The sequence below is a fragment of the Artemia sp. Qi Xiang Cuo genome, chromosome 9 (assembly GCF_049724085.1).
Source record: "Artemia sp. Qi Xiang Cuo chromosome 9, ASM4972408v1, whole genome shotgun sequence".
Lineage (NCBI taxonomy): Eukaryota > Metazoa > Arthropoda > Branchiopoda > Anostraca > Artemiidae > Artemia > Artemia sp. Qi Xiang Cuo.
In genome coordinates, this window is record NC_142802.1 from 51,557,280 (window position 1) to 51,580,790 (window position 23,511).

At 36.7% G+C, this 23,511-nt stretch overlaps 1 protein-coding gene across 2 annotated transcripts in view; it reads left to right on the plus strand.

The window, feature by feature from the left end:
• LOC148948777 (proton myo-inositol cotransporter-like) overlaps nucleotides 1-23,511 on the plus strand; it is a 114,355-nt gene that overhangs the window by 9,564 nt on the left and 81,280 nt on the right. For both annotated transcript variants that reach the window (XM_089094674.1, XM_089094676.1), the window contains exons 3-4: nucleotides 15,228-15,325; nucleotides 19,669-19,797. In XM_089094674.1, the coding sequence (XP_088950800.1) occupies nucleotides 15,228-15,325; nucleotides 19,669-19,797 (227 nt within the window). The remainder of the gene's footprint in view (nucleotides 1-15,227; nucleotides 15,326-19,668; nucleotides 19,798-23,511) is intronic.

Genomic DNA, 23,511 nt, shown 5'->3' on the forward strand with positions numbered 1-23,511 from the left:
GCCAGAAGAAAGATCACGGATGCGTGTTTATTTGTTGTTTTTTTTTCAGGGGTAATCGGATCGAGCAAGTGGTCCTAGCTATCGTGAAAGGACTCATTCGAACAGAAATTAAAAGTTCTTTTTAAGTGACCCAAAAATTGGAGGGCAACTAGGCCCCGTCCCACGCGAATCGTCTAATCAAAATTTTGAGATAGCCATTTTGTTCAGCATAGTTGAAAGGTTGAATAACTATGCCTTTGGGAAAATCACGACCCTACCACAGCCCCTAAGAAAATGTCTTTAAGTTACAAAATTTTCCCTATTGTTTACGTATATTATTTGTTATTGGGAAGTATGCATACATTTTTTTTGGGGGGGGGGGAATTTTGTGCTGGCTGGATTTTCCCGGGGATATTTTCCATGGGGAGGGAAGTTTCTAGGGGGTGAATTTTTCAGGGGAAATTTCACACGGGGGGATTTGCCAGAATTCCAATACAAAGTTCTTCTTATTTCTTGCGTTCTCATTACCGACTCAATCGTAAGCGTGGAGTGTTAAGGGTAATTGTCAGGGGTAAATTTTCACCAGGATTGAATTGTCTAGAGAATAAACCCCTGGGGAGGAAGAATTTTTCTGTTAAGAAGTAGCCAGATTTCCTGGCACTTTTTAAAAAACGATCAAAAATTAAATAAAAAAACTAGTTTTTTTTAACTGAAAGTAAGGAGCAACCTTAAAATTTAAAACGAACAGAAATTATTACGTATATGAGGGGGGTTACTCCTCCACAACATCTCGCTCTTTACGGTAAAATTTGGATTATGTCCCCATTCTTTAAGAACGACTCCTGAAACACTATGTTCGTTTAATTAGAACAATAAGAAGCTTTTTTTTTTCAAGTAGTAAAAAACTTTAGCGTAAAGAGCGAGGTGTTTTGGAGGAGTAACCTCCCTTATATACGTAACAATTTCTGTTAGTTTTAATTTTCAATGTTGCTCCTTCCTTTCAGTTGAAAAAACTTGTTTTTTTTTTTAATTTAATGTTATTCAAGGAGCGTTCAAAGTAAACAAGACTAATTAAGTTTCAGTCAATGAGAAAAAAAGAGATATGTGGAAATATACCCCTTCACAGATAAGTCCTTTAGATACAACAATGTAAAGACAAGTTTAAAGGTGATCGTGATTGCCAAAGCTTCTCTCAAATTTGAAATTTCAATGCATTTCACCTGTTTTCGCAGAAAAACCTTGAACTAGACACATAAGGCCCCAATAGTTTTTTTTTAATTTTTGCAGTCTCAGGCTTTATTGCTGAGGCAAGATTTGTTACTCTGATGAATTGGTCATTTAGCGTTAACCTCAATACATTTGGTATTATATATCTGGTAACAGAGAATACTTAAAATGGGAGGCTGACATTGGTTTGGGGGCTTTGGGCTTCAGGTAATCAAAACCACATTCTCAAATAGAATTCAATACCACACTTGAATGAAATTTGAATTCTACGAGTCCCAGCCCAAGAACAAGAAGGGAACAAATCAGTCTCTCTAAACCTACTTTCCTCACGTTGGCTCCAAAATCAAACAGTTCGTGGTAACGAACTGTTAGTAAGGAGCGACCCGGCTCAATGGTAACCGAAACTCTAGAAAACGGTATTTTGATGCAAGTAGATACATCAAAAGAATCAGATTTTAATGCTGATTTCAAATATATAAGTTTAATCAAGTTTAGTCCTACCCATCAAGTTTCGCGCCTGAGAAAATTTGGCTGATTTTCGAAAAAAGGGGGAAAGACCCACTAAAAATTATAGAACCTTAATGAAAATCACACCATCATATTCAGCGTATTACAGAACCCTACTATAGAGGTTTCACGCTCCTGTCTAAAAAAATGTTGAATTTTGCATTTTTTCCCAGAAGAAAGATCACGGATGCGTGTTTATTTTTTTTTATTTTTTTTTTTCCCAGGGGTATTTGTATAAACCCATTTACCCTACAAAGTAGCGAGAGGGTTAATTGGTATGGAAATGAAAAGTTCTATTGCCCTTTATAAGTGACAAAAAAATGGAGGGCAACTAGGCCCCCTCCCATGCTCATTTTTTTCCCAAAGTCACCCGATCAAAATTTTGAGATAGCCATTTTGTTCAGCCTGTTCGAAAATATTATAAGTATGTCTTTTAGGATGACTTAATCCTCCGAAGGTCCCGGAGGGAGGGCTGAAAGTTATGAACTTTACCCAATGTTAACATATAGTATTGGTTATTGGGAAGTATACAGATGTTTTCAGGGGAGAATTTTCCTGGTAGTGGGGGAGGGTGGGGGGGTCGGGGGTTATGTGGGAGGATCTTTCCATGAAGGAAGTTTTCATGGGGGAAGGGACATTGCTATGAAGGGGACGCCGGGCTTCCAAGCATTATTTAAAAAAAGATCAGAAATTAAATATAAAAATAAACAAGTTTTTCAGCTGCAACATCAAAACTTTAAACGAACAGAAAATATTACATATATGATTGGGTTCACGCCCTAGTCAATACCTTGCTCTTTAAGCCAAAGATTTTTTAGTACTTTCATAAGAGCTATTTATTCTAATTAACGGCCTTTGTGATTAAATGGTCATTTTTAAAGAATTGGAACAAAATTCGAACTTTAGCTTAAAGAGCAAGGTATTGACTAGGGGGCGAATCCTCTAATATACGTATTAAAAATATATGAATATAGAAGTTCGTTACGTAACTTAATTCGTAAGTTACGTATATTTATTACTAATAAAAACGTTCCTAAATAAAATTAAACAAGTTTCGAGAAAATTAATATGCAAATTTTGTTTTAATTATTCATGTACGGTGAGCCAAGATCAAAGCTGCATTAATTCAAAAATGTTCAAAAATTAAATAAAAAAACAAGTTTTTTTAACTGAAAATAAGGAACGACGTTAAAACTCAAAACAAACAGAAATTATTCCTTATATGAAAGGGACTGTCCCCTCCTTAACGCCACGCGCTTTACGCTCAAATTTGAATTTCTAAAAACAAAAATTTTTTAAAAAATAAAAAAATTTATAGTAAAGATCTAGGCGTTGAGGAGGGGACAGCCCCTGTCATATAACGAATAATTTCTGTTCTTTTTAAGTTTTAACGTCGTTCCTTACTTTCAGTTTAAAAAACTTTTTTTTTTTTTTTTTAAAGACTATAGTACATACTATAAGTTGTATATATTCATAAAGATGTACATTTTGTTCTTACTTTTGCCAGCGCTTCGAAAGTAATCTTTTAAAAATAATTTGTTTAGTTTTGTTGAATTAAAAGCTAAAAATTGAAAGCTTTAGATTAAAAGCTAAGACAACGCCATGTATACTGGGACCGAAATTTTACATATGTGCCCTAAGGAGTGCACCACTTTCGTAACTGGTACATCTAATGTAATTGACTTGCACATTTTTGTTTTTGAACCACTTTGGTAGCCAGGTCCTAAATTTTTTGGTCTCCTTTAACAAGTTCTTTAATGCTATGTAAAAAAAACAACTAATTTTGAAAATTAAATACTTCCAAGACATCCTACTTATTTTCAAAAAATATTGTTTGGTTCTTTTTTCTCTGTGGGACGTCATTTTGGGGATGTCCTTGGGGGCATGAAGAAAGTTTGAAATGAAGTCAGTCAATTGATAAGATGGACAAGGTTTGCCCAGGAATCAATATCATTGGAGGGCTTCTTATTCTGGAAAATTTCTTTATTTTCTTCTCAACTTTTGGTCTATGTCACTGTTTTATCTTGCCAGTTTGATCTAATTGTTTATTTAAATTCAAAACCTCTTCCTCATAGGGGTAACAGCTAGGCTACCGATTTTGTGAATTGATATACCGACTTTAGCCCAAAATATGATATTTTCCGTGTCCATGTGCTGAAAACCCCTTCAAAAATTAAAGAGCGAAGCTTTATTCTTCGGGCAGTTTATCAAATTTTAGGCTCTCATGCATCCAAGAAGAAGGGAAAGTATGCCAAAAAAATATTTATTTAGTAACTTATACCTTTACTACGGCAAATTAATTGCTGTAATACCCTTAAATGGGATAAGAAACAATCGTCCTTGGTAAGGAGCTTAAGCAAGTTATTTCGATAAACTTTCCCTCGATATTTACCACTTGAATAGATTCTCATTATGCTTAGCAGCTGAACAAATTTTAATTACTACTTGTTTCCCAGGTTATAAAACTCCGATGCGGGATCTAAATGTTTCCATAGCTCCGTGATAACTTCGCTTTGATTTCCTTCCGCTTAGAAATTTCCCAATTTCCTAAGGAGAGGTCCTATCAAATATTTACAGGCTAGAAATAACATAGAAAACGAGTAGGGATTTTTAACTTCATGTAGTATACAAGATCACTGCAAGTGCCCATTTACAGGGCTTTATGTGATTTATCTGAAATTGACTGTAAGTTAAGTATTTAGAATTGGATTGAGATGTTTGAAACTGTTTAACTTAGTGAAAAACTCAGGGTGAAGATTGCTGTACAGTTTTCCTGTTTTTTAGCAGAGACTAGGTGGGAGAAGCCGTATGTTAATTTTGTTACTCATGTGTGGTTGGCAGAGGGACGTTAAAACAAGACTACCAACAAAAAAGTGTCTAAGAGGCACGTCTAATTCTACTAAGAAAATTAATGAGTTTGGGAGTCAAATCACTTTTGACTCTTAAAAAGGGAACTAGATCTTCTAATTTCTAATTTCGACTTCGAACTTCTAATTTCGAATTCAATGAGCTCCTTTAAAAGTTGTCAATGATATTGCTAGCTATGATAGATCAGCACTGCCTATGATAATGCTTATATACCGTTTTGAAAGTTTATTCCTTTAATTGAAATTTACCCTAAACTTTCCCTAAAAGTTTCACCTTAATATCCTTAGCGTCATTAGTTACAGTAATCGTAGTAGTATTATTAATAGTATACACATAGTGCCTTCTGGCTAGTCCAAAATTCACCGCAACTTACCCTGAACTTAATAATGTATGCCGTTCTAGAGATATTACTTTGTCACTCTTTTGACAATCAACATGCTCATAGTTCCTTTTGATGTAGTTCATCATATGTCTAAATATTCCTTGAAAGTTTTACCTTAATACCCTTAGCTTAGGTAGTAGCAACTAGGTATGTAGTAGCAATAGTTGTGGCAGTAATAGTAGCATTAGAAGCAGTATGCGTATAGCAACTTTGGCTTTTTTCAACACCCCCTTCAACACACACTGTAAGTTTCAACTTAACACCATCAAACGTTCCTGAAGCATTGCTGATCCGTCCTCTTGGCAACCTGGTGGGCATAGTGTGTTTCGATTTAGTTCAATACAGTTTCAATATTGCGCAGATTTTTCGTCTTAATGCCTTTAGCTTTAATAGCAGTAGTATTAGTACCAGTAGTAATAGTACTACTAGTAGAAGTAGTAGCAATAGTGTGAGTAGAAGCAGCAGTATTATGATACAAACACTGTCATTTGGTTAGTTCAACATCCACTGCAACTGTTTCGACTATAAGTAGTGTAAGTTTCAACTTGATGCACCAAACTGTTCCTAAGATATTGTCTTTTGAAAACCTGCATACAGACGGCATGTTGTTCCTCAAAATTCCCTGAAAACTTAATATTTATACCCTTAGGCATATTTTTAATAGTGGTCACAGTAGCAATATTAGTAGTACTAGTGGTAGTACTAATAGTAATAGCACTAGCACTAGTAGCAGCAGTACTATTAATATATTGCCTTATGATCAGTTGAACATCCCTCTCATCAACTCCTGGAAGTTTTAACTTAATACAATTAACTGTTGCAATGAGGTTGCCGATATGTTCTTTTTATAACCTGTAGATTCATATACTTCTTGAAATTTTCATCTTAGTTCTCCTAGCCTTATAAGTAGTTGTAATTGCAGTAGTAGTTGGAGAACTTTGGTAGTAGTAGTAGTTGTAGCAGTAAAAGCAGCGGTGGTAGTAGTGTCAGTAGTAGCATGCAAATATTACCTTTTGGTCGATTGATCCTCCCCTTTAAGCATCATCTGAAAGCTCCTAATTAGTACACAAATCTACTCTTGAGATACGCCCTTTTGACAATCTGCATGCACATGGAGTGTTTTGACTTAGTTCAAATTTCCTCTCTATATTCTGTCAAACCTTCACCTTCATATGCTTAGCCTTAATAGGAGTAGCATCAGTGTAGAGTGGTAGTAGTAGGAGCAGTAGTAGCAAAAATAGTTTTGTAATAGTAAAAGTAGTAAAAATAATAGCAGAAGTATTAATAACAGTAGTAGCAGGTACATGTTGCCTTTTGTTCAGTTGCACATCCCACTCATGATGCACCACAAGTTTCATCTTGATACGGTAAGCCGTTCCAAAAATATTGCTGATACACCTGTATAAGTAATCTATATCCACATATTATGTTTTTATTTATTGCAACTTTTCCCTCAATATTTCCTCAGATGTACATTTAAATATCCTCAGCCTTGGTAGTGCTCGTTACAGAAGCAGTAGTTTTAGTGGTAGTAGTGATAGTAGTAGTAGTAGTTGTAGCAGTAACCGTAGTAGCGTGGGAATATTTCCTTTTCGGTCAATTGATCATCTCCCTTAGCATTTCTTGAAAGTTCCAAATTAATATACTCAATCATTCCTGAGTTACGCCCTTTTGACAATACGTATGCACATAATGTGTTTAGATTTAGTTCAACATTCCCTCAAAATTCTCTGTGAAGCTCATCTGAATGCCCTTCGTCTTTTTGGAAAGTAAAGGTAAAACATGCCTATCCTTTTCAATAATATATACTATATGTAAACAGTGGACAAATTGCCTAACTCACAGTCCTTGCCCTAAGGGCTTTGGGAGGGTTGGCATCCCAAAAGGCATAATTACTGAACTTTTCAACAAAGCTCAACAAAATGGATGTATCAAAGTTGTGATTGGATGTATTTTGGGAAATGATAGACATGGAGGGGGGGGTAGTTGCCCTCCAATCACTTTGACTCTTGAAAGGACACTAGAGCTTCCAATTTCAAATCCAATGAGCCCCATCCAAAGTTTATACGACCATCCATTCCATGAAAACCTTATTTGCCCGCTGGGCATAACTTACAGCCCTTGCCTTTGGGCTCTGAATGGTTGTGTCAAACCTGGAGGCATTGTTATATGTTCTTTGGACTATTTTGAGCAAAATAGATATCTCAGAATTTCCATAAGATTCGTTTGGGGAAAAAGGGGTCTGGAGGGACGCTATTTGCCCTACATCACTTTTGACTCTTAAAGGGGAAAAACCTTTAAACTAGAACTTTCAATTTCCAATCAAATGAGCTTCCTCAAAAGTTTGTATGACCACCCCTTCCAGTAGAGACTTATATGCCCCCAGAGCATAACCTATACTGCTTGTCCCCAGACCCTGGTGAGTTGTTTCCACCTCGAAGGCCTTGTTATACAGACTAAAAATACAAGATTCTAATCAAGTCCCTGCAATTGGGCGTAGTTACCAAAGAACGATGTGACCTCTCTGTATTTTCTTTTTTTTCTTGTTTTCTTCCGACCTCTTCGCATAGAATCTCCAACTGAATGAACCTTCTCTTAAGATTTTACCTCCAAGATTCTTTTTTTCTTCTTCTTTTCTTCTTCTTTTTCTTCGGACAGCTTCGCATAGATGGACTTGTCGTGGAAACTAAAAGTAAGGCCTATTCTTTTGGAGATTCTTTAGAAGTTCTAGTGCCCTTTTAAGAGTCAAAAGTGATTGGATTAGAGTAAGATGCTTTTCTGCCCAAAATTATACGGCTTAACAGAGGCAAAACTGAAATAGGTCTATAATTCGAAACACTGGTCCTCTCACCTATCTTAAATAATGAGATCACATCTGCTATCTTAAAACAATCAGGGAAAATTCTTGCTTTAAAGCCGTGATTCCCAACGTGGGGCGCAGGCCCCACCGATGGGCCCTGGCAATATTTTGTGGGTCATGGGTAGAACGTGCACCCTTTGACTAAGTGTACTTTAGATTAGATCCTTAATTTTGAAAAAAAGGTTTTTCATGTTAATGACGTCACATTCATATACATTTAAAGAAAAAACCTATATATGATAGTATTGGGAAAACATCGTGCATAGCATAAAAAGTCTTTTATACAGGCAATATTTTTCATTAGTATAAAATATGCCCAGAGGACGACCCGAAAAAAATACCAAGTTAATGGCCTTTTAAGCTTCTTCAGGTGAATACGTGTAAAATTTTGAAAAACAAAATTAAAATATCAAGAGGAGGGGGGCATCGGAATTTTAGAAATGCATAGGTGATTCATGGCCAGAAATTGGTTGGGAAGCAATGCTTTAAAGCAAGAGCTAAAATCAAACAAAACCTTCTACAATTGGTGGCAGAATATATTTTATTACTTTTAAATTCAATTCTTCACCTCCAGCTGAACTTGACTTCATATAATGGGCAATATTATCCACCTCCGCACAAGTCATGGGCATTAAATGAAGCGACACATCAATACCTGCAGGGAAAAATTATAAAAATTTATGTCTTCTGGTGGCTGAACAATCGATAGATCTTGCCCTGTTTTTGAAAAATGTTCAAAAAACACCAGAAATCTTTACAGGGTTACACGGTAAAAAAAAAGCAGGAAAAAAAATTTTATTGGTATAATAATCTAGTTATAACAAATACGGTGTTTGGTTATAAAATGAACCATAAGTTAACATGGTATTCAAGTGATAGTAAGACAGCAAACCTTATTGATTATCTGAAGCAGAAATCTACCTTGCACAATCCTCATTTTGATCTTATTATTTATTTCGTCTTATTATTTATTTCGTACTTCAACAAGGCTAGACGTGCGACGGGTTTTTGACCACGGTAATGATTTCAGATTTAACATATTCATCTTTATTGTTGAAAAATAGAAAAGAAACAGTCTCCCATTGACCCAATAAGGACTTAGGAGGCATGTGCTGCATTTTTTAAAACACAATTTATCATAAAAATCACTATCAACAAATAAACGAAACCTAAAACGACAGAAATTACAATAAATAATCAACTCAAAGTGAAAACGAGCAGAAACTACTACAAACAGGAGCTTGGCCAGCGTCCTTGAGTCGTTGTCGTTGAGTCGTCTGGTATTTTTACTACCATCGACAAGGCTTCTGGTCATCTTAAAGGAGGCGCAAAACATGTCATTATTTCGGCACCTTCTGCTGATGCCCCAATGTTTGTAATTGGTGTCAATCATGAAAAGTACGATCCTTCAATGAATATTGCTTCAGCTGTACCTAAACGTAACCAAATGTACCTAAAGTCATGGTAGCCGCTTGCTAACTCCGATACTCTTATGAAACAAACTGATAGAAAATAGATGGCACCATAATGTACACCCTATTTTTAAGGTAAAGCAGTCATCAATACTTTCTAGTAAAAATAAATGTTTGACTCTTATGACTCTACATGTGGCTCCCAGTTCGGGGGAGGAGGTGGAGGTAATACTGGGCTGGTAATACTGTCCTGGGCTGAAAACCAAAAAAATGCTAATAAAAGCAGTTTAACCCTGTTGATTATAGAGTTTGAAACGATGAATTATATTTGAAGTGGTTTATTTAGTGAATTTTCCCAAGAATCGATAGTTTTAACTCTGTGCAAAATATTGACTCCTTATGATTGTAAAAACTTTTGAGGATCTTAACCGTTATATATGTCTCCTGGTTGAACTTCAAGTATTATTTTTTATTAATTCTATGATATGAAACGGATTTTTAAAGCATAAATCCCAATCACCCAATGATTCTCTAATAACTGTTTAAGTACCACTTTTAGCTATTTTATTATCGTTTTATTAATTTTCACAAACAGGGTTCAGAAGATGATTACTTTCTGCAATTTTTATACCATGGGGGCACCAACGGGGTCACCGATTACACTTCTAATAATTTGCTGTCTTCCTAGGAGATTCTTCATTTTCTTTAAACTTTGAATGATAATAGTTTTGTTTCGCAGCTCTTAAAGCACGATTGTAAACATTTCTATATTTTTTTTATAAACTAAAATAGATTCTTTACTTGTTTCATTACGCATATGCTTGAAAAATTTAATGACGAATACAAAATACAAAATTCTTGTTTATCCAAGGTTTTTTAGGAGCATCTTTACGACTAAATGATGTTAATTTGGCAGAACAACACTCTTCGATAAGTATTTTTGACTGAAGACACCAACAACTCATTTTTTGATTAGGGTCTTCAGTACTATTATTAAGAGTAGACCAATTTAACGCCCAGGTTGGTAGAAATAAGGATAGATGGTATCCCAGCTTAGGTAAATTTGGTGTAGGAAAAGAAAACAGTAATGGATACAGACTTTTGCAATTTTGTAGGTATAACAATCTAGTTATAACCAATACGGTGTTTGGTCATAAAATGGCTCATAAGCTAACATGGCATTCACGTGATGGTAAGACAGCAAGCCTTATTGATTATGCTATAGAAAACCGAAGACTGGCAGGATCAATACAAGATACTAGGGTATATAGGAGTGCTGTTATTGATGTTAAAAGTAAAAATCATCATCTAGTAGTGCCAAGGGTTAATTTAAAGCTGAAATGTCGGAAGGGTAATTACCTCCCTGGAAGTTATGATGTTAGTAGACTCCAGGATGAGAATTTGAGAGCAACTTTCCAGGAACAGTTGAATACTAAACTTAAGAGTTTAAAATTTTATAATGTGGATGATGGTTGGAATAATTTTAGAAAAATAATTTGTGAAGTTGCTGAAGGTGTATTAGGGAAGAAAGCTAGAACTGCAACTAAGAATATTAGTTAAAAAGCTTTATGTTTAATAGAAAGGAGAAAGGACTTGTACAAGAATTATCTGAGTGATAGATCGCATGAAAACAAAAGAAATGTAAAGAAAGTGGAGAAAGCATTGAAATATGAGCTAAGGAGGTGTGAAGTGGAGGCCATGGATAAAGTTGCCGAAGATTTAGAAGATGCAGCTAGACGGCATAATAGTAAAATATTGTACTGGCACGTTATCAAATTGAGAGGTAGTAGTCAATCCGGACTTGTCCCAGTTAAAGATAGGAATGGGGTGGCAATTAGCGATAAGGAAAAAGCTAAGGCGAGATGGGCCGAACATTTTGAGAATTTGCTTAACCGTGATAGAGTTGCAGGAAAAAATATAGAGGAAAATGAAAGTTTGTGATACCTTGGATGTGAAGGAAGATTTGTTTTGTGAGGAGGAATTAGCACCATTACTAAAAGGATTAAAGAATAATAAGGCTCCAGGTGCTGATAGGGTAGTAAATGAGTTTCTTAAATATGGTGGCTCTGAGGTTAGAAATAAGTTATTGAAGATTATGAATATGATTTTTGAAAAAGGGGAAGTACCTAACGATTTTAGGAAAACCTTAATTAAGCCGCTTTATAAGAAAGGTGATATAAGTGAGTGTGGTAATTATCGTGGCATTAGTCTGGTCTCTGTAGGTAGCAAATTGCTTAGTAATATGATACTTTATAGACTGAGAGATGCCGTAGACAAAGTTTTAAGAGAAGAGCAGTGCGGTTTTAGAAAAGGTAGAGGATGTGTTGACCAAATTTTCACTCTTAGGTTAATAATTAAGAAGTGCCTAAGTTTTCAAACACCTTTGGTCCTCAGTTTTATAGATTATGAGCAAGCGTTCGATTCTGTTGATAGAGGAGCTTTAGCAAAGGTTTTATCCTTGTATGGTATACCAGACAAATACATTAAAGTGATTAGTGCTATGTACGAGAATAACACTGCTGCGGTTAAGGTAGGAAATGAGGTTAGCAGCTGGTTTTGTATTAAATCAGGAGTTAAGCAGGATTTTGTTCTATCCCCCTTTATATAGATTACTTTGATTGACTTTGTTTTAAGGAGCACAGGAAAGGCAATGAGAGACCACGGAATCAAATTGGTAGGAAAATGTCTCCTGGACTTGGATTATGCTGATGATTTAAGCATCCTAGATGAAAGTGTGAGCAAAATGAATGAAGTTTTAGAGGTTTTGCGAGTTCAGGGTGCTAGTATTGGTTTGAAAATTAATGTTAGGAAGACTAAGTCACTAAGGCTAGGAATAAGTGAAGATGAAAAGGTGACGTTGGGTAATGACAAGATTGATCATGTGGGCAGCTTCACTTACCTTGGTAGTATTATTGGTAAAGATGGTTTGAGCAGTGAAGATGTCAAAAATAGAATAGCCAAGGCTCAGGGTGTTTTTTCACAGTTAAAAAAAGTCTGGAAGAATAGGAAGATAATTCTACAAACCAAGATTAGAATATTAGAAGCTACAGTGATGACAGTGGTCAAATATAGCTCTGAAGCATAGGCGCTGCAAAAAGCGGATGAAGATTTGATAAATGTTTTCCAGTGAAATTGCTTAAGGATTGTTCTGGGTACGCGGCTGACTGACCATACTTCAAACAATTGGTTATACGAAAAATGTGGTTCAATACCACTCTCTAGGTCTATAATGAAAGAAAGGTTGAGGTGGTTAGGGCATGTTGTGCGGATGAAGGATGACAGATTGCCGAAGATTGTTCTTGTCGGCCAACCATCTAGGGCTAAACGGAAAGCAGGTCGTCCCCGTCTGGGGTGGGAGGACGCCATAAAGAAAGATTTAAAGGAAAGGGGAACTTCGTTGGCGGGTTTGAAAAGGGAGGCTGTGAATAGATTGGGGTGGAGGAGAAGTGTGCGTAGCTATGTTGGCCTCAGGTGGCTTGGTGCTGCAGTGAGTTGTTATTAGTAGTAGTAGTAATTAAACTGGGAATTTCGCGACTACAAACTACAAAGCGTTTCTGCATTTACAGTAACTGAGGGCTCATGTAATTTTCCTGCAATCAGTTGGTGTGTTTTCGCCACTCTCAGCAAACATGATAAAAAAAAAAAAAACAAAAAAAAAACACTATAATTATCAGACCATCGACTATTCATAAAATTTACTTGTGGATCGCCAATCTCAAACCCCATTAAATGAATAATGAAATATCCAGTAAGGAAACATAGATTTGTACGGTACTTGTCTAGAATCCGGTAAGTATACGCGCCAATTGTATTGAAGATCAGATAGGCATTTTACCGGGCAATGCCTAGATGCTGTATAAACAAAGGGTTTCTCACTCCGGGAACTATATTTAAACTTTAGCTTTTTGGGGTTTAGGGGGAATAAAAGTTACCTAGGTTGGGTTAGGTTACGTTACGTATTTAATATATGCTATGGTTTACCCCTCCCCCCTAATGTGCAAATATATAGAACCAATTTTGATCATAAACTACTATATTTTCATCCTTTTTTTTTCATTAGCATTAACGAAAATTCACTTATCGCCCACTTACCGGATTCTAGACAAGTACCATTTTTACTAATTGGAAGTTAGTCTAACAGGGACAATAATTCGTTTATGAAATTCTCTAAATATTGAAGACAGTGGCTTATACCATATTCCCACAATATATCAGAATTTCCAATAACTGATTCAAAGCAAAACTTTTAAAAATAATTTCCTTATAAATACGAAGGTCATCCCTAATTTGAAATGATATATTTTTATTCACACATGCTCCTAACTGACAGGGGGTGGGGGAAGTAACTGTATGGTGAGCTATTACTTGGGAGGAGACGGTAAATTTAAACTAGATGACACTATGACACTATGCTACCAGGTTATCAAATACGTTTTATTGAATTTTCTAGGGACAGCTTGGGGGCCGGAAGTTATCATTTTTAAGTTGCATAGTAGAAGGAGAGGCGGGGGGGGGGCTTAAATTTTTTGACGCAGGTGCGTCACAAAATTTGGGGCAGGTACGGATGTTGTGTCTCTAATTCACCTACACATTTTGCGCTTCAGGCCCCAATGAGAATTAGCATTTATTCATGTCCAAGTATTGAGGTAAACTACAAAAGTACAAAAAATTAAAAGTATTTCTGACAATGACCGGCAATAAAACTATGTAATTGAAAATTAACAAAAATTAATTTAAAGAAGCACTTTTGAAAAAAAAGAAGTTTTCAAAGAAAACTAAAGAACCATATCAAAACTAAAGTTAAACCGAACATATCTTACTATGAATGAATAAACCAAATCCATTAAGAACAGAAATTAAAATCAATAGTTACATCTAACATAAAGATAACAAATAGTGCTACAGATGAATAAATTTACTTTAAAACAAACACAATTGTCACAAACAGGGGTTAGGGTTACAACCACTTAAACCTTCTATAAGGGAAAGTGTCATTTGCGCTTTACTGAAAACATAATGTATTTTATTGTTGTATAACTGAAACTTTGAAAAAACAAATTACCGAGTTTCTAGGAATTAATATTGTTTAATATTGAACGGTTAGTCTACTTTCATTGGTTTTTTCTAGTCATCATGATTATTGTAGTGAGTTGTTGTTATTGTTTTTGTTGTTGACGTTTTTATAAACTGAAACAACACGATCTAAAATACATGATTTTTTTCAATAAAATATAAACGACACTTAAGTCTCTTAGAGGATTTGGGAGGAATGGAAGGAGTACCATTCTTGTTTGTGAATCTTGATTAGCCCTTTGATATAATTTGTTGTTGTGTTGCTCCTGATATTATGATAAATAAAAACACATTGCTCGAAACACAAATTGTTTTCAGTAATTTGCAATTTACGCTATAGTAGTTTCTGTTTGTTTAAAGTTTGATTATTCATTTTAATTTTTGTGTATTTTCGGACTTATTAATTTTTATCTAAAGCAGAATCTGTTACCTTTATCTCTGATGTGATTGTTTGTTTTTAATTTCTGTTTGTTGGAAGTTTGAATTATTACTGAACTTTATTTCAGCTTTTCTTAAGTTTTACTATGGCTCTGCTTGTCTTTGAAAACATTCTTTCTTTTTTAAAATTAATCTTATAAAAGGCAGTTTTTTTCTAGTAGTAACTTTTGCAGCTTTCTGAAAAGGAGATTTAAATCGATAAATAAAACCATCAATTTGGAAAATCAGGGACATTTTGGGTCGTCTTCCAAAAGCGTGTCAAGAAATATCTCTGAGTTTATTTTTGCTGATACCTTGAAACAGTTTTGTTAGTACAAGTTGTCAGCTACAAATTTTTTTTACTCTGAATAATACCTATTATATACTTTTGAAATAAAATGATGCTGTTTTAAAGAGATAGATTAGTGTTTAGGTAGATTCCAAATTGATCCAGTGTTCGCAAAAATCAAAGTTGCATATTATTTTCTTTGTTTTCATATAGGGAAGAGTTCCATTTTGAAGATGTATGGCATCAGGGCCTGATCGCGGCAGCAATGGCTGCATCTTGGCTTGTCTGTATACCTGGTGGAATTAGCGCAGGTAGGCGTTTTTTAATGTCACTCAGAATACGATATTTTGTATCAGACCCTGAACTTCATCTTGTTCTCGGCCCAGCAGTAACTTTTTTTGTTTTATTTAGATCTCCATTAGGGAATATCTTCAATTTGTTTTGGCCCTCAGATGTTTAAATTTTCTGTCAGGCTGCTTAACCAGCGAAAAAAACCCTGCCGTCTGCATCGTCAGTTAACAATTTAAACTAAGAAATCGATGTAGAAAGTGAATGTGTTTTGCCTGAATGAAAAATAAGAAAAAAATGATAGTCTAATCTTTCACGAGAAAAGGAACTTATTCTATGACTTATTCTCTTACAAAATTGTTGTCTTTACCAAAACTAACTACTTACCAAAATGTAGTGTTTGATTTTTTGTTCTTGGTGGATTGAAAGTCCAGCAGGAACCAACGAACTAAAGGATAAATCTAGATAGTGACCCATTTTGATATTCAATGTGTGTTAAAGTTCCTACTAAGGAGTCAAAAGAATGCTATAAAACTATAGAAAAGCAGTTAAAACTATCACAAATTTAATTACGATATTTAATTGTTTATCCATTCCTTTGTTGACTCTTTAGATTCAAACTGGTTTAACTCTTGATGCGAAGAAAAAGCAAGAAACTACAATAACTAAAAAACTAGACGTTTCTTGTGACCGGAGAAAAAAAAGAAGAAGTGAGAATAACTGCAAAACGGACAAGTTACGCACACACACACAAGTAGATTTTGACAAAGAACTGTCGGTTACAGATATCGAAAGCGGCCGTTTTGAACCCACTTCTCTTATTTTTCAACGAGTATAAAAAAGAAGGAAAATCAGAACCCTGATTGAAAAACAATATGACAGTACGTTACTGAGGTTTCGTTCAATATGTCCCTCAAATCATGCTGATGTCCCAATTTAAAAACATAATTACTACGAAGCTGTTTTTGTAATGTGTAAATAAAACGAACGAGTTTTTTTTAACTAGAAGTGAGGGCCCCCCTTCTAGAAGAACGAGGGAAGGCCCTCGTCCTGTACGCTAAAGTTTGACGTTTTGTCATAATTCTTTCGGAACAACTCCTGAAGCACAAGGACCATTGAATTTTGATGAGAAGTTTTATTACAGATTTTTAAGACTTTATCCTAAGGATAGATAGTTGAGGAAAGGGCAGCCCCCCTCATATACGGAACAATTTCTGTTTGTTTAAGTTTTTATGTTGGTCCTAGCAAGATCAGAAAACTTGCTTGCGTATATAATTTCTTATTGTTTTTCAAATCGTACCAGAAAACCCTTCCCTCCCCCAGGCGTAAAATTTCTCCCGAAAAACCCCCACCAGAAGCTTTCCACCCATTGAAAATTCTCTCCGTGGAACACCCCCCCCCCACCCCACAAAAACTCTTTGCCAATTTTTTTTCGTATATCTTTTAATAACAAATAATGTATATGAGCGATGGGCAAATTGTGTAACTCAAAGCCCTTTTCCCAGGCACGAAGGTGAGTCATGTCCTCCTCAAAGGCATAATTTTGGGACCTTTTTACTATGCTGAATCAAATGGCAATCTCGAAATTTTGATGCCTTTGCAGGAAAACGGGACATGGGAGGCTACTTTTTGTCCAGCAATCTCTTTGGTCATTTGAAAAGGACACTAGAGCTTTTAATTTCAGTTTGGAAGATCCCTCTCCCGATAGTCTCGGACTATTCTTTTGATACGGTCAACCTATGGAAAAATACAGCAAACGAATAAACACGCATCTGTGATCTTTCTTTTGGCAAGAAATGCAAAATTCAAGATTCTTATAGATACTGGAAACGTATACAACTCTCTGATATGCTGAATCTGACAGTGTGCTTTTCATTAAGACTGCTTGACTTTTTGGGAACCTTTTCCCCCATTTTTGAAAATCAGGCAAATTTCTCAGGCTCGTAGCTTTTGGAGAGTAACATTAAACTTGGCGAATCTTGTATATTTGGAGTCAGCATAAAAAGCTAATTTATTTGATGTATTTGATAAATTCTGTATCAATAGAGCTTCAGTTACTATTTGGCCGATTCGCTCCTTACCTTACAGTTTGTTCCCATGAACTGTTTGATCACCTATTAAATTCTCTGCGCCTGCTAAAACTCGTTTCAGATTAGTTCATAAAACAGAAGAAGAAAGAAAAATAAAAAATAAAAACCGTTTTTTATTTATTATCGGGAAAGGGGGGAATGTTTGATCCTAGATGGGCTCATAAAGACTAAGGCTCTCAAAGTGAAACTTCAGGGAATGTGGAGAGAGATGTTGAAATAAATCAAAAGACACTGTCTGCGTCCAGGCTTAGGGGGTATCTGCAATATCTCAGGAACAGTAAAGGGATTTATTTTGAAACTTTCAGGCCATGTTGAGGAGGATGTTGAAAAGTGATAGAAGCGCAACCAGCCCTCCCCCTTGCAGTTTTAAGATGCTACCTTCCTTCAACATTAAATTTCGAAATTGTTATTTTATTCAGAATAGTCAAAAGATCCTATAACTATGCTTCCAGGGATGAAATGACCCACACAACTCCCATGGTAATGGTCCTAACTTATGCAATTTTTTTCATTTTTCACATATAGGATTTATTATTAGTAAGTTGAAGAATTTTTGATCCTGGGTGGGTCTGAAAAGCGAATGTGGGTCTGAAAAGGGAAACTTCGGGGAATGTTTAACTAAATCAACTACGTGAATCCAGTTTATCAAAAGGGTGTATCTGGAATATCTTAGGAACGGCTAAGGGTATTAACTTGAACTTTTCAGGCCTACCATTGCTACTGTGACTGCAACTACGAATTTAACTGCGGTTTTGTTCTTTACTTGATTACCAGTAAGGAGACAACTATCACAACTGCTACTGTTACCATTTCATCCCGGCTCCGTCTTCATAATGCCTGAATATAGGCTTAAACTATGTGTAAAACTTCGTTTATTTTTTTGTTTTCTATTTTTTTTGTACATATTTCTCATAAGAAAATAATACCAATAAAAAAAGAAACAAAATCAACAGCATTTTATATATAGCCTAGGGCTATATATACTGCACGGTAGCAACTATGATATTTGGAAAGAACGTTAGATGGGAAATCGAATGGTATGTTTATCTTTCAATTAGCAAATTAATTGAGACTTCGGTATACTTACCATCAAACGTCCTTAAACTGAAAAATAGAATACTGAATAAATGAAGTTATGAATAAATGAATTTTTCCTTCGTTCAATGTGAAGGAAAATATTGTGTCTGCCCGTTTGCACCTAAGTACAAAAATTATACAATGAAATTTGTTGGCACAAGAGCATATCAAGAGCTATAGTAGCTAAAGAAAGACAAAATATGTTGTAAACGTGTAAAATGTTCTATGTTATTCATATGCAAAATATTTCTTTTTAGGACAAATTTGATATTTGACACCAAATGTAAACTATAAAATTGTTGCTTTCAATGTTTTTAGTTGTCAACATAACGTTTTTTAAATGTAAGTTATATACATATTTACAAGTCCTATAAATCCTGTAATTTAAATCCTTTTACAAAATTGTGTGCCCACAAAAACCTTACAAAACTTATCTAATTAAAGTAAAATTATTAAGACTTCATAGCTGACCGTGGGGCTAGAGCATTGCAATGTATAAAGTAGAAACTGTAAGCAAAGCGAAAAGTAAACTTTCAGCTTCTGATCAGCCTTAGTTAAAGCTTACCCGAAGGTTAGCCATAAGTTTCTAAAAATCTGTGCCTAGACGTGTTTTACGAAGAAATAGTTGTGTGGGGTTTAGTTGAGCGGAGTTGATTTGAATGAGTGTTGAGTTACACAAGGGGTCGAGATGAATGGAGGCGAGTAAAAAGGGAAATTGATTTGCATGGGGCTGAATTGAATTTGGGATGAATTGAAAGGGGCTGAAGCGTATGTCGTCAAGTTAAAAAGGATTCACTTGCATTTGATTGAATTGCAGGGGGGTTGAGTTGCATGGCCGTTAAATTAAATTGGGTTGAGTTCAACTGGGGTTGTATTGCACGGGAGTTTAGTTGAATGAGTTTAGTTGAATACCGTTAAGGTGTATAGAATTGAGTTGAATAGGGGTAAAATTAAATGGGGATTAAGTTGAATAGGAGTTGAGTTGAACAAGGGTTGCTAACAACAGGTTTGGGTTGAGTTAAATAGGAACTGAGTTAAGCGGGGTTCGAGCTGAATGGGAGTGAATTGACTGGGGGTTGAGTTGAACGGGAGTTGACTTTAGCGAGGGTCGATTTAAAGGGGTTGATTTGTATATAGTTGAGATATATGGGAGTTGATTAACAATCACATCTAAAATAATATGTATGTCATGATTCTAGACTTTTTTGGCCGTCGTCCAGTGATATTAGCCGCAAGTACAGCATATGTTACCGGGGCAGCAGTTTCAGGATTTGCTGAAAGTCCACACTCACTTCTAGTTGGCCGAGTAATTCTTGGAGTTGGAATAGGTAAGTACTTTGAAAGTAAAAATGTTTTCATTTATAATTTTTTAATGAAAACACGCCGAAAAGCAAGACGTTCGGACAATGCCATTACACAACTCGTTTAAAAAGTCAAAGACTGAAACCCTTCCTTACAACAGTAGCAAAAACAAGCTACCAAGTAACTTAACTGACAATATTCGTGATACCAGGAATAAGCCGTGTGAGTTATTTGTGCCTCATTATGTCTTCTGCATCAAAGGGAAGTTGATCTTTACTTATTCATCTGTGTCTTGTCACTCAGCTTAGTCACTTGTCACTTCTGCCATCGTATGAGTTACTTGTTCTCAACAAGAATCATTTTAGTGATTTCTTGCTTACCCTGCTTTATAATTTTACTGTGATCCGTCATCTCTTAGCTCTGGCCGACGACCGACTTTGAATGCGATTGAAACGAGTTGCCGCATGCCTACCTTTTTACTAAAAAATATACAAGGGGTGAGAGAAAGCCGAGGGGAGGGGGATTTATAAAAAGGCTTTCTGTTAAGTTTGGCCCTTTTTTTAGACGGATTAAAGTTTCTTGCATGATTTGGCTTAAAGAAGGTACAATATGCACAACTTTCCATGGAGAAATTGATGCTGGAATGGCCAGGTGGGATTTTGAAGCGCCACTTGCACAAATTCTGCCTTTAATACCATGGATTGAAATTGTTTTATTACTCTTATTCTGCTTCAAGCAAAAATATGTAAGGAAGGAAGGGGGGCTTATTTTAGGGGGTGTGTTTATTTTAGGGGCAACAAGGGCCTATCTTATGTCTCCAGATAATTGATGCAGGGAATAACAAGTTGCCTCATTTTTTTTTATGTACAGCCCAGCAATGAAACAATGGTGTCAATTCATGAACATTTAGGGCGGGGGGGCAGAATGTATTTTTCAAAATATGATCGATGGGGCATATTTGTCGTTTTTGAATTTTTTTTTTGATGAGAAAACAAAAAAAAACGTATTTTTCAATGAAAATACGACTACAAAAGATATTTTTCAAAACAAAGGTGGGGTGGGAGTAAAAAGGTGGGGAGGGAAAATGCCCCCTGATCCCTCTCCTACCTAACGTCGCTTTAGCTCAGATTGTAGTTTGTAAGTGTGTGACTTTAAAAAGGCTAATTACCTGTTTTGGCGGAAAATTGTCGTAATTCACGTTACGACAATTTTTCTGTTTTTATAGCACTTCAGTTCTCCTTTTAGACTTTTGAGAAAAGTCTATACTTTCCAGTTGATTATATCGTGAAACCCGCCTTTCCTGTTCGCCAATTGTCGACAAATTGGAGTGACATTTTGCCGGTAATTGAGGCGGTAAAGAAAGACAATATTTTCGGAAACCTTAGAGAGATACAAGGTCCAGTTCACTGGGTCGAGTTCACGGGAAATTACCCGACACTAAACGACAGAACACAAGCGCTTCCTAAGAGGAGGACTAAAGTAGACCCTCTTAAAGAGTTTAACTCTAAAACGGAACAGGTATTTCATTCAAATATAACAGAGGTCGTAGGTGAGGCAGAGAACCCGGCAGAGGGGATCAGTTGTCCTTACAAGAAGGGAGAACAACAGAGTGTGAAGCTTTTGCCCGAGGTTATTTCTGAAACAGGAGATAGTAAGGCAAGGACAGAGAAAGCGGAAGGAAAGGTAGGGATAGAAGTATTGCCAAAAGTTTTAGGTCTTCAAGTATTCAAGTCTTACGTAATAAGAATCTGATTACAATGGACGCAGCGCAGTTTAACCAGCTTATAACATCGCACATGCAGCTTTTGACGGCAATAAACCCCCTAACAACAAGTTTGGCGGGTCAACCTGCGGCAAATCAGCAGCAGTCTACAGCAGCACAAGCCACAATTAGGCTCAAGCTAATGAAGCTGACAGATAATGACAACATAGACTCATTTTTAAGCATGTTTGATAGCACTGCGATGGTAAATGGCTGGCCTAGGGAACAGTTTGCTACACAGCTGTATCCAGTTCTATCCGGTCCCGCATTAGAGACGATGTCACGTTTATCGCTGGATACATTTGCTGATTATGATGCGGTTAAGACAGCAATATTTGAGAAGTATTCTGACACAAATAAAACGTATCGCATACTCTTCCGAAGAGGAAGAAAATAAGGCAAGGAGTCTTACGGAGAATTCGGAAGGAAGCTGGCAACCAACTTCAATAGATGGCTCAGTCTAACATTGCTGAGAGCGCAAGCAGAGAACCTGGCGGCAACAAGTACCCGGCCAGCCAGAGTGGTTGTGCCACTTAAGGATGTAGAAGATGTTTTTGAGCTTTTACAGGTGGAACAGTTTACGGAAGCAGTATCGTACCACCTGCAGGTAGCCCTTCGTGAGAGGCAGTTTAAAATTCTTACGGAAGCTGTTTCTTTTTCGGAAGCTAGTGCCCTAGCTCGTAAAACAAAAAAAGATGGTTTGAAGACGGGTGGCGAAAACAGAGATCAGTGTCCGGGCAAGGAGGCAAGGAAAAAGAGGATTTTTGACAGCAAGCGTAAAGGAGGGGTGAGCAGTCATCAAGCGAAAGCTGAGTCCAAGGAGGGAAGCTCGCGCGAGAGTCACCGACCGCAGAAAGCAGTAGAGCCTGCTTTGTGTGTGATGACACGTCACACTTTGCAAAGAACTGTCCAAGGAAAAAGCAGCAGCCAGAAAATACGCGACAGGGTTTCCTGGCTGAGAGCCCGGAAAGGCCCGATCACCAGGAGTCGGCAGAGGAAGCGGTAGTGCTTCATGGCAAAGTAGACGGAAGGAATGTTGAAATGCCGGTGGACAGTGGAGCGGACATAACAGTTCTGCACTCGGAGTGGGTACCAAAAGAGTCATGGTGCTGGGAGGAGCCTAGAAGCTTAAGATGTGTACATGGTGACACACACGAATACCCTACAGCATTATTGGACGTACGGGTGAAACGAGCAGATGGTTTTCTTTTTGAACTTCCAGTGAAGGTTGCAGTCTCGGATCGGATCCCAAAGAAGTTCCGGGTAGGGAGAAATGTTCCATAATTCTCGAGGCTGGTAGATTCGGAAGTTGATGTGTTTGTGACAACGGAAGCCAGAGCAAGCAAGCCGGCTGAGTTACAAACGGATATTTCGGAGGCAAGACAGTTTGACTTTGACGACTCAATGTTATCTGGAGGAGGAAAAGCACGGAAGAATCGGGAGCAGAAGCGTAGAGAAAGGAAGGCCGCTTCTCAGAGCAGGTTAGACGGAGAAGAGGCTCCGATGAAACCTCGACAGAAAGGGAAGGTTTTGCTGAGTTACAGAGGATGGATGAGACCTTGCAGGAATTCTGGATGCGGGCTAAGCCGAAACCTACAGAGGCAAAAATTTCATTGTAAGGGATGAGATGCTTTCCCGAGTTGTCAAGGATAATGATTGGGACGAACAGAAGTGGCAATTAGTGGCTCCTCCTGCCTACAGAACAGACGTGCTGAAACTGGCCCATAATTCACCTATGGGAGGGCATATGGGCAGGCAACGAACTACCGACAGGATTTTAGAAAGATTCTTTTGGCAAAATTTTTATCGGGACGTAGCAAAGCATTGCCAACAGTGTCATGATTGCCAGATAATAGCCAGGAAAGGTCAGATAGAAAAGGTACCATTAAAACCACTTTTGATCATTGAAACTCGTTTCCACAAAATAGGAATGAACCTAGTGGGACCTCTAGAGCGCATTAAAACTGGTTTCAAGTGG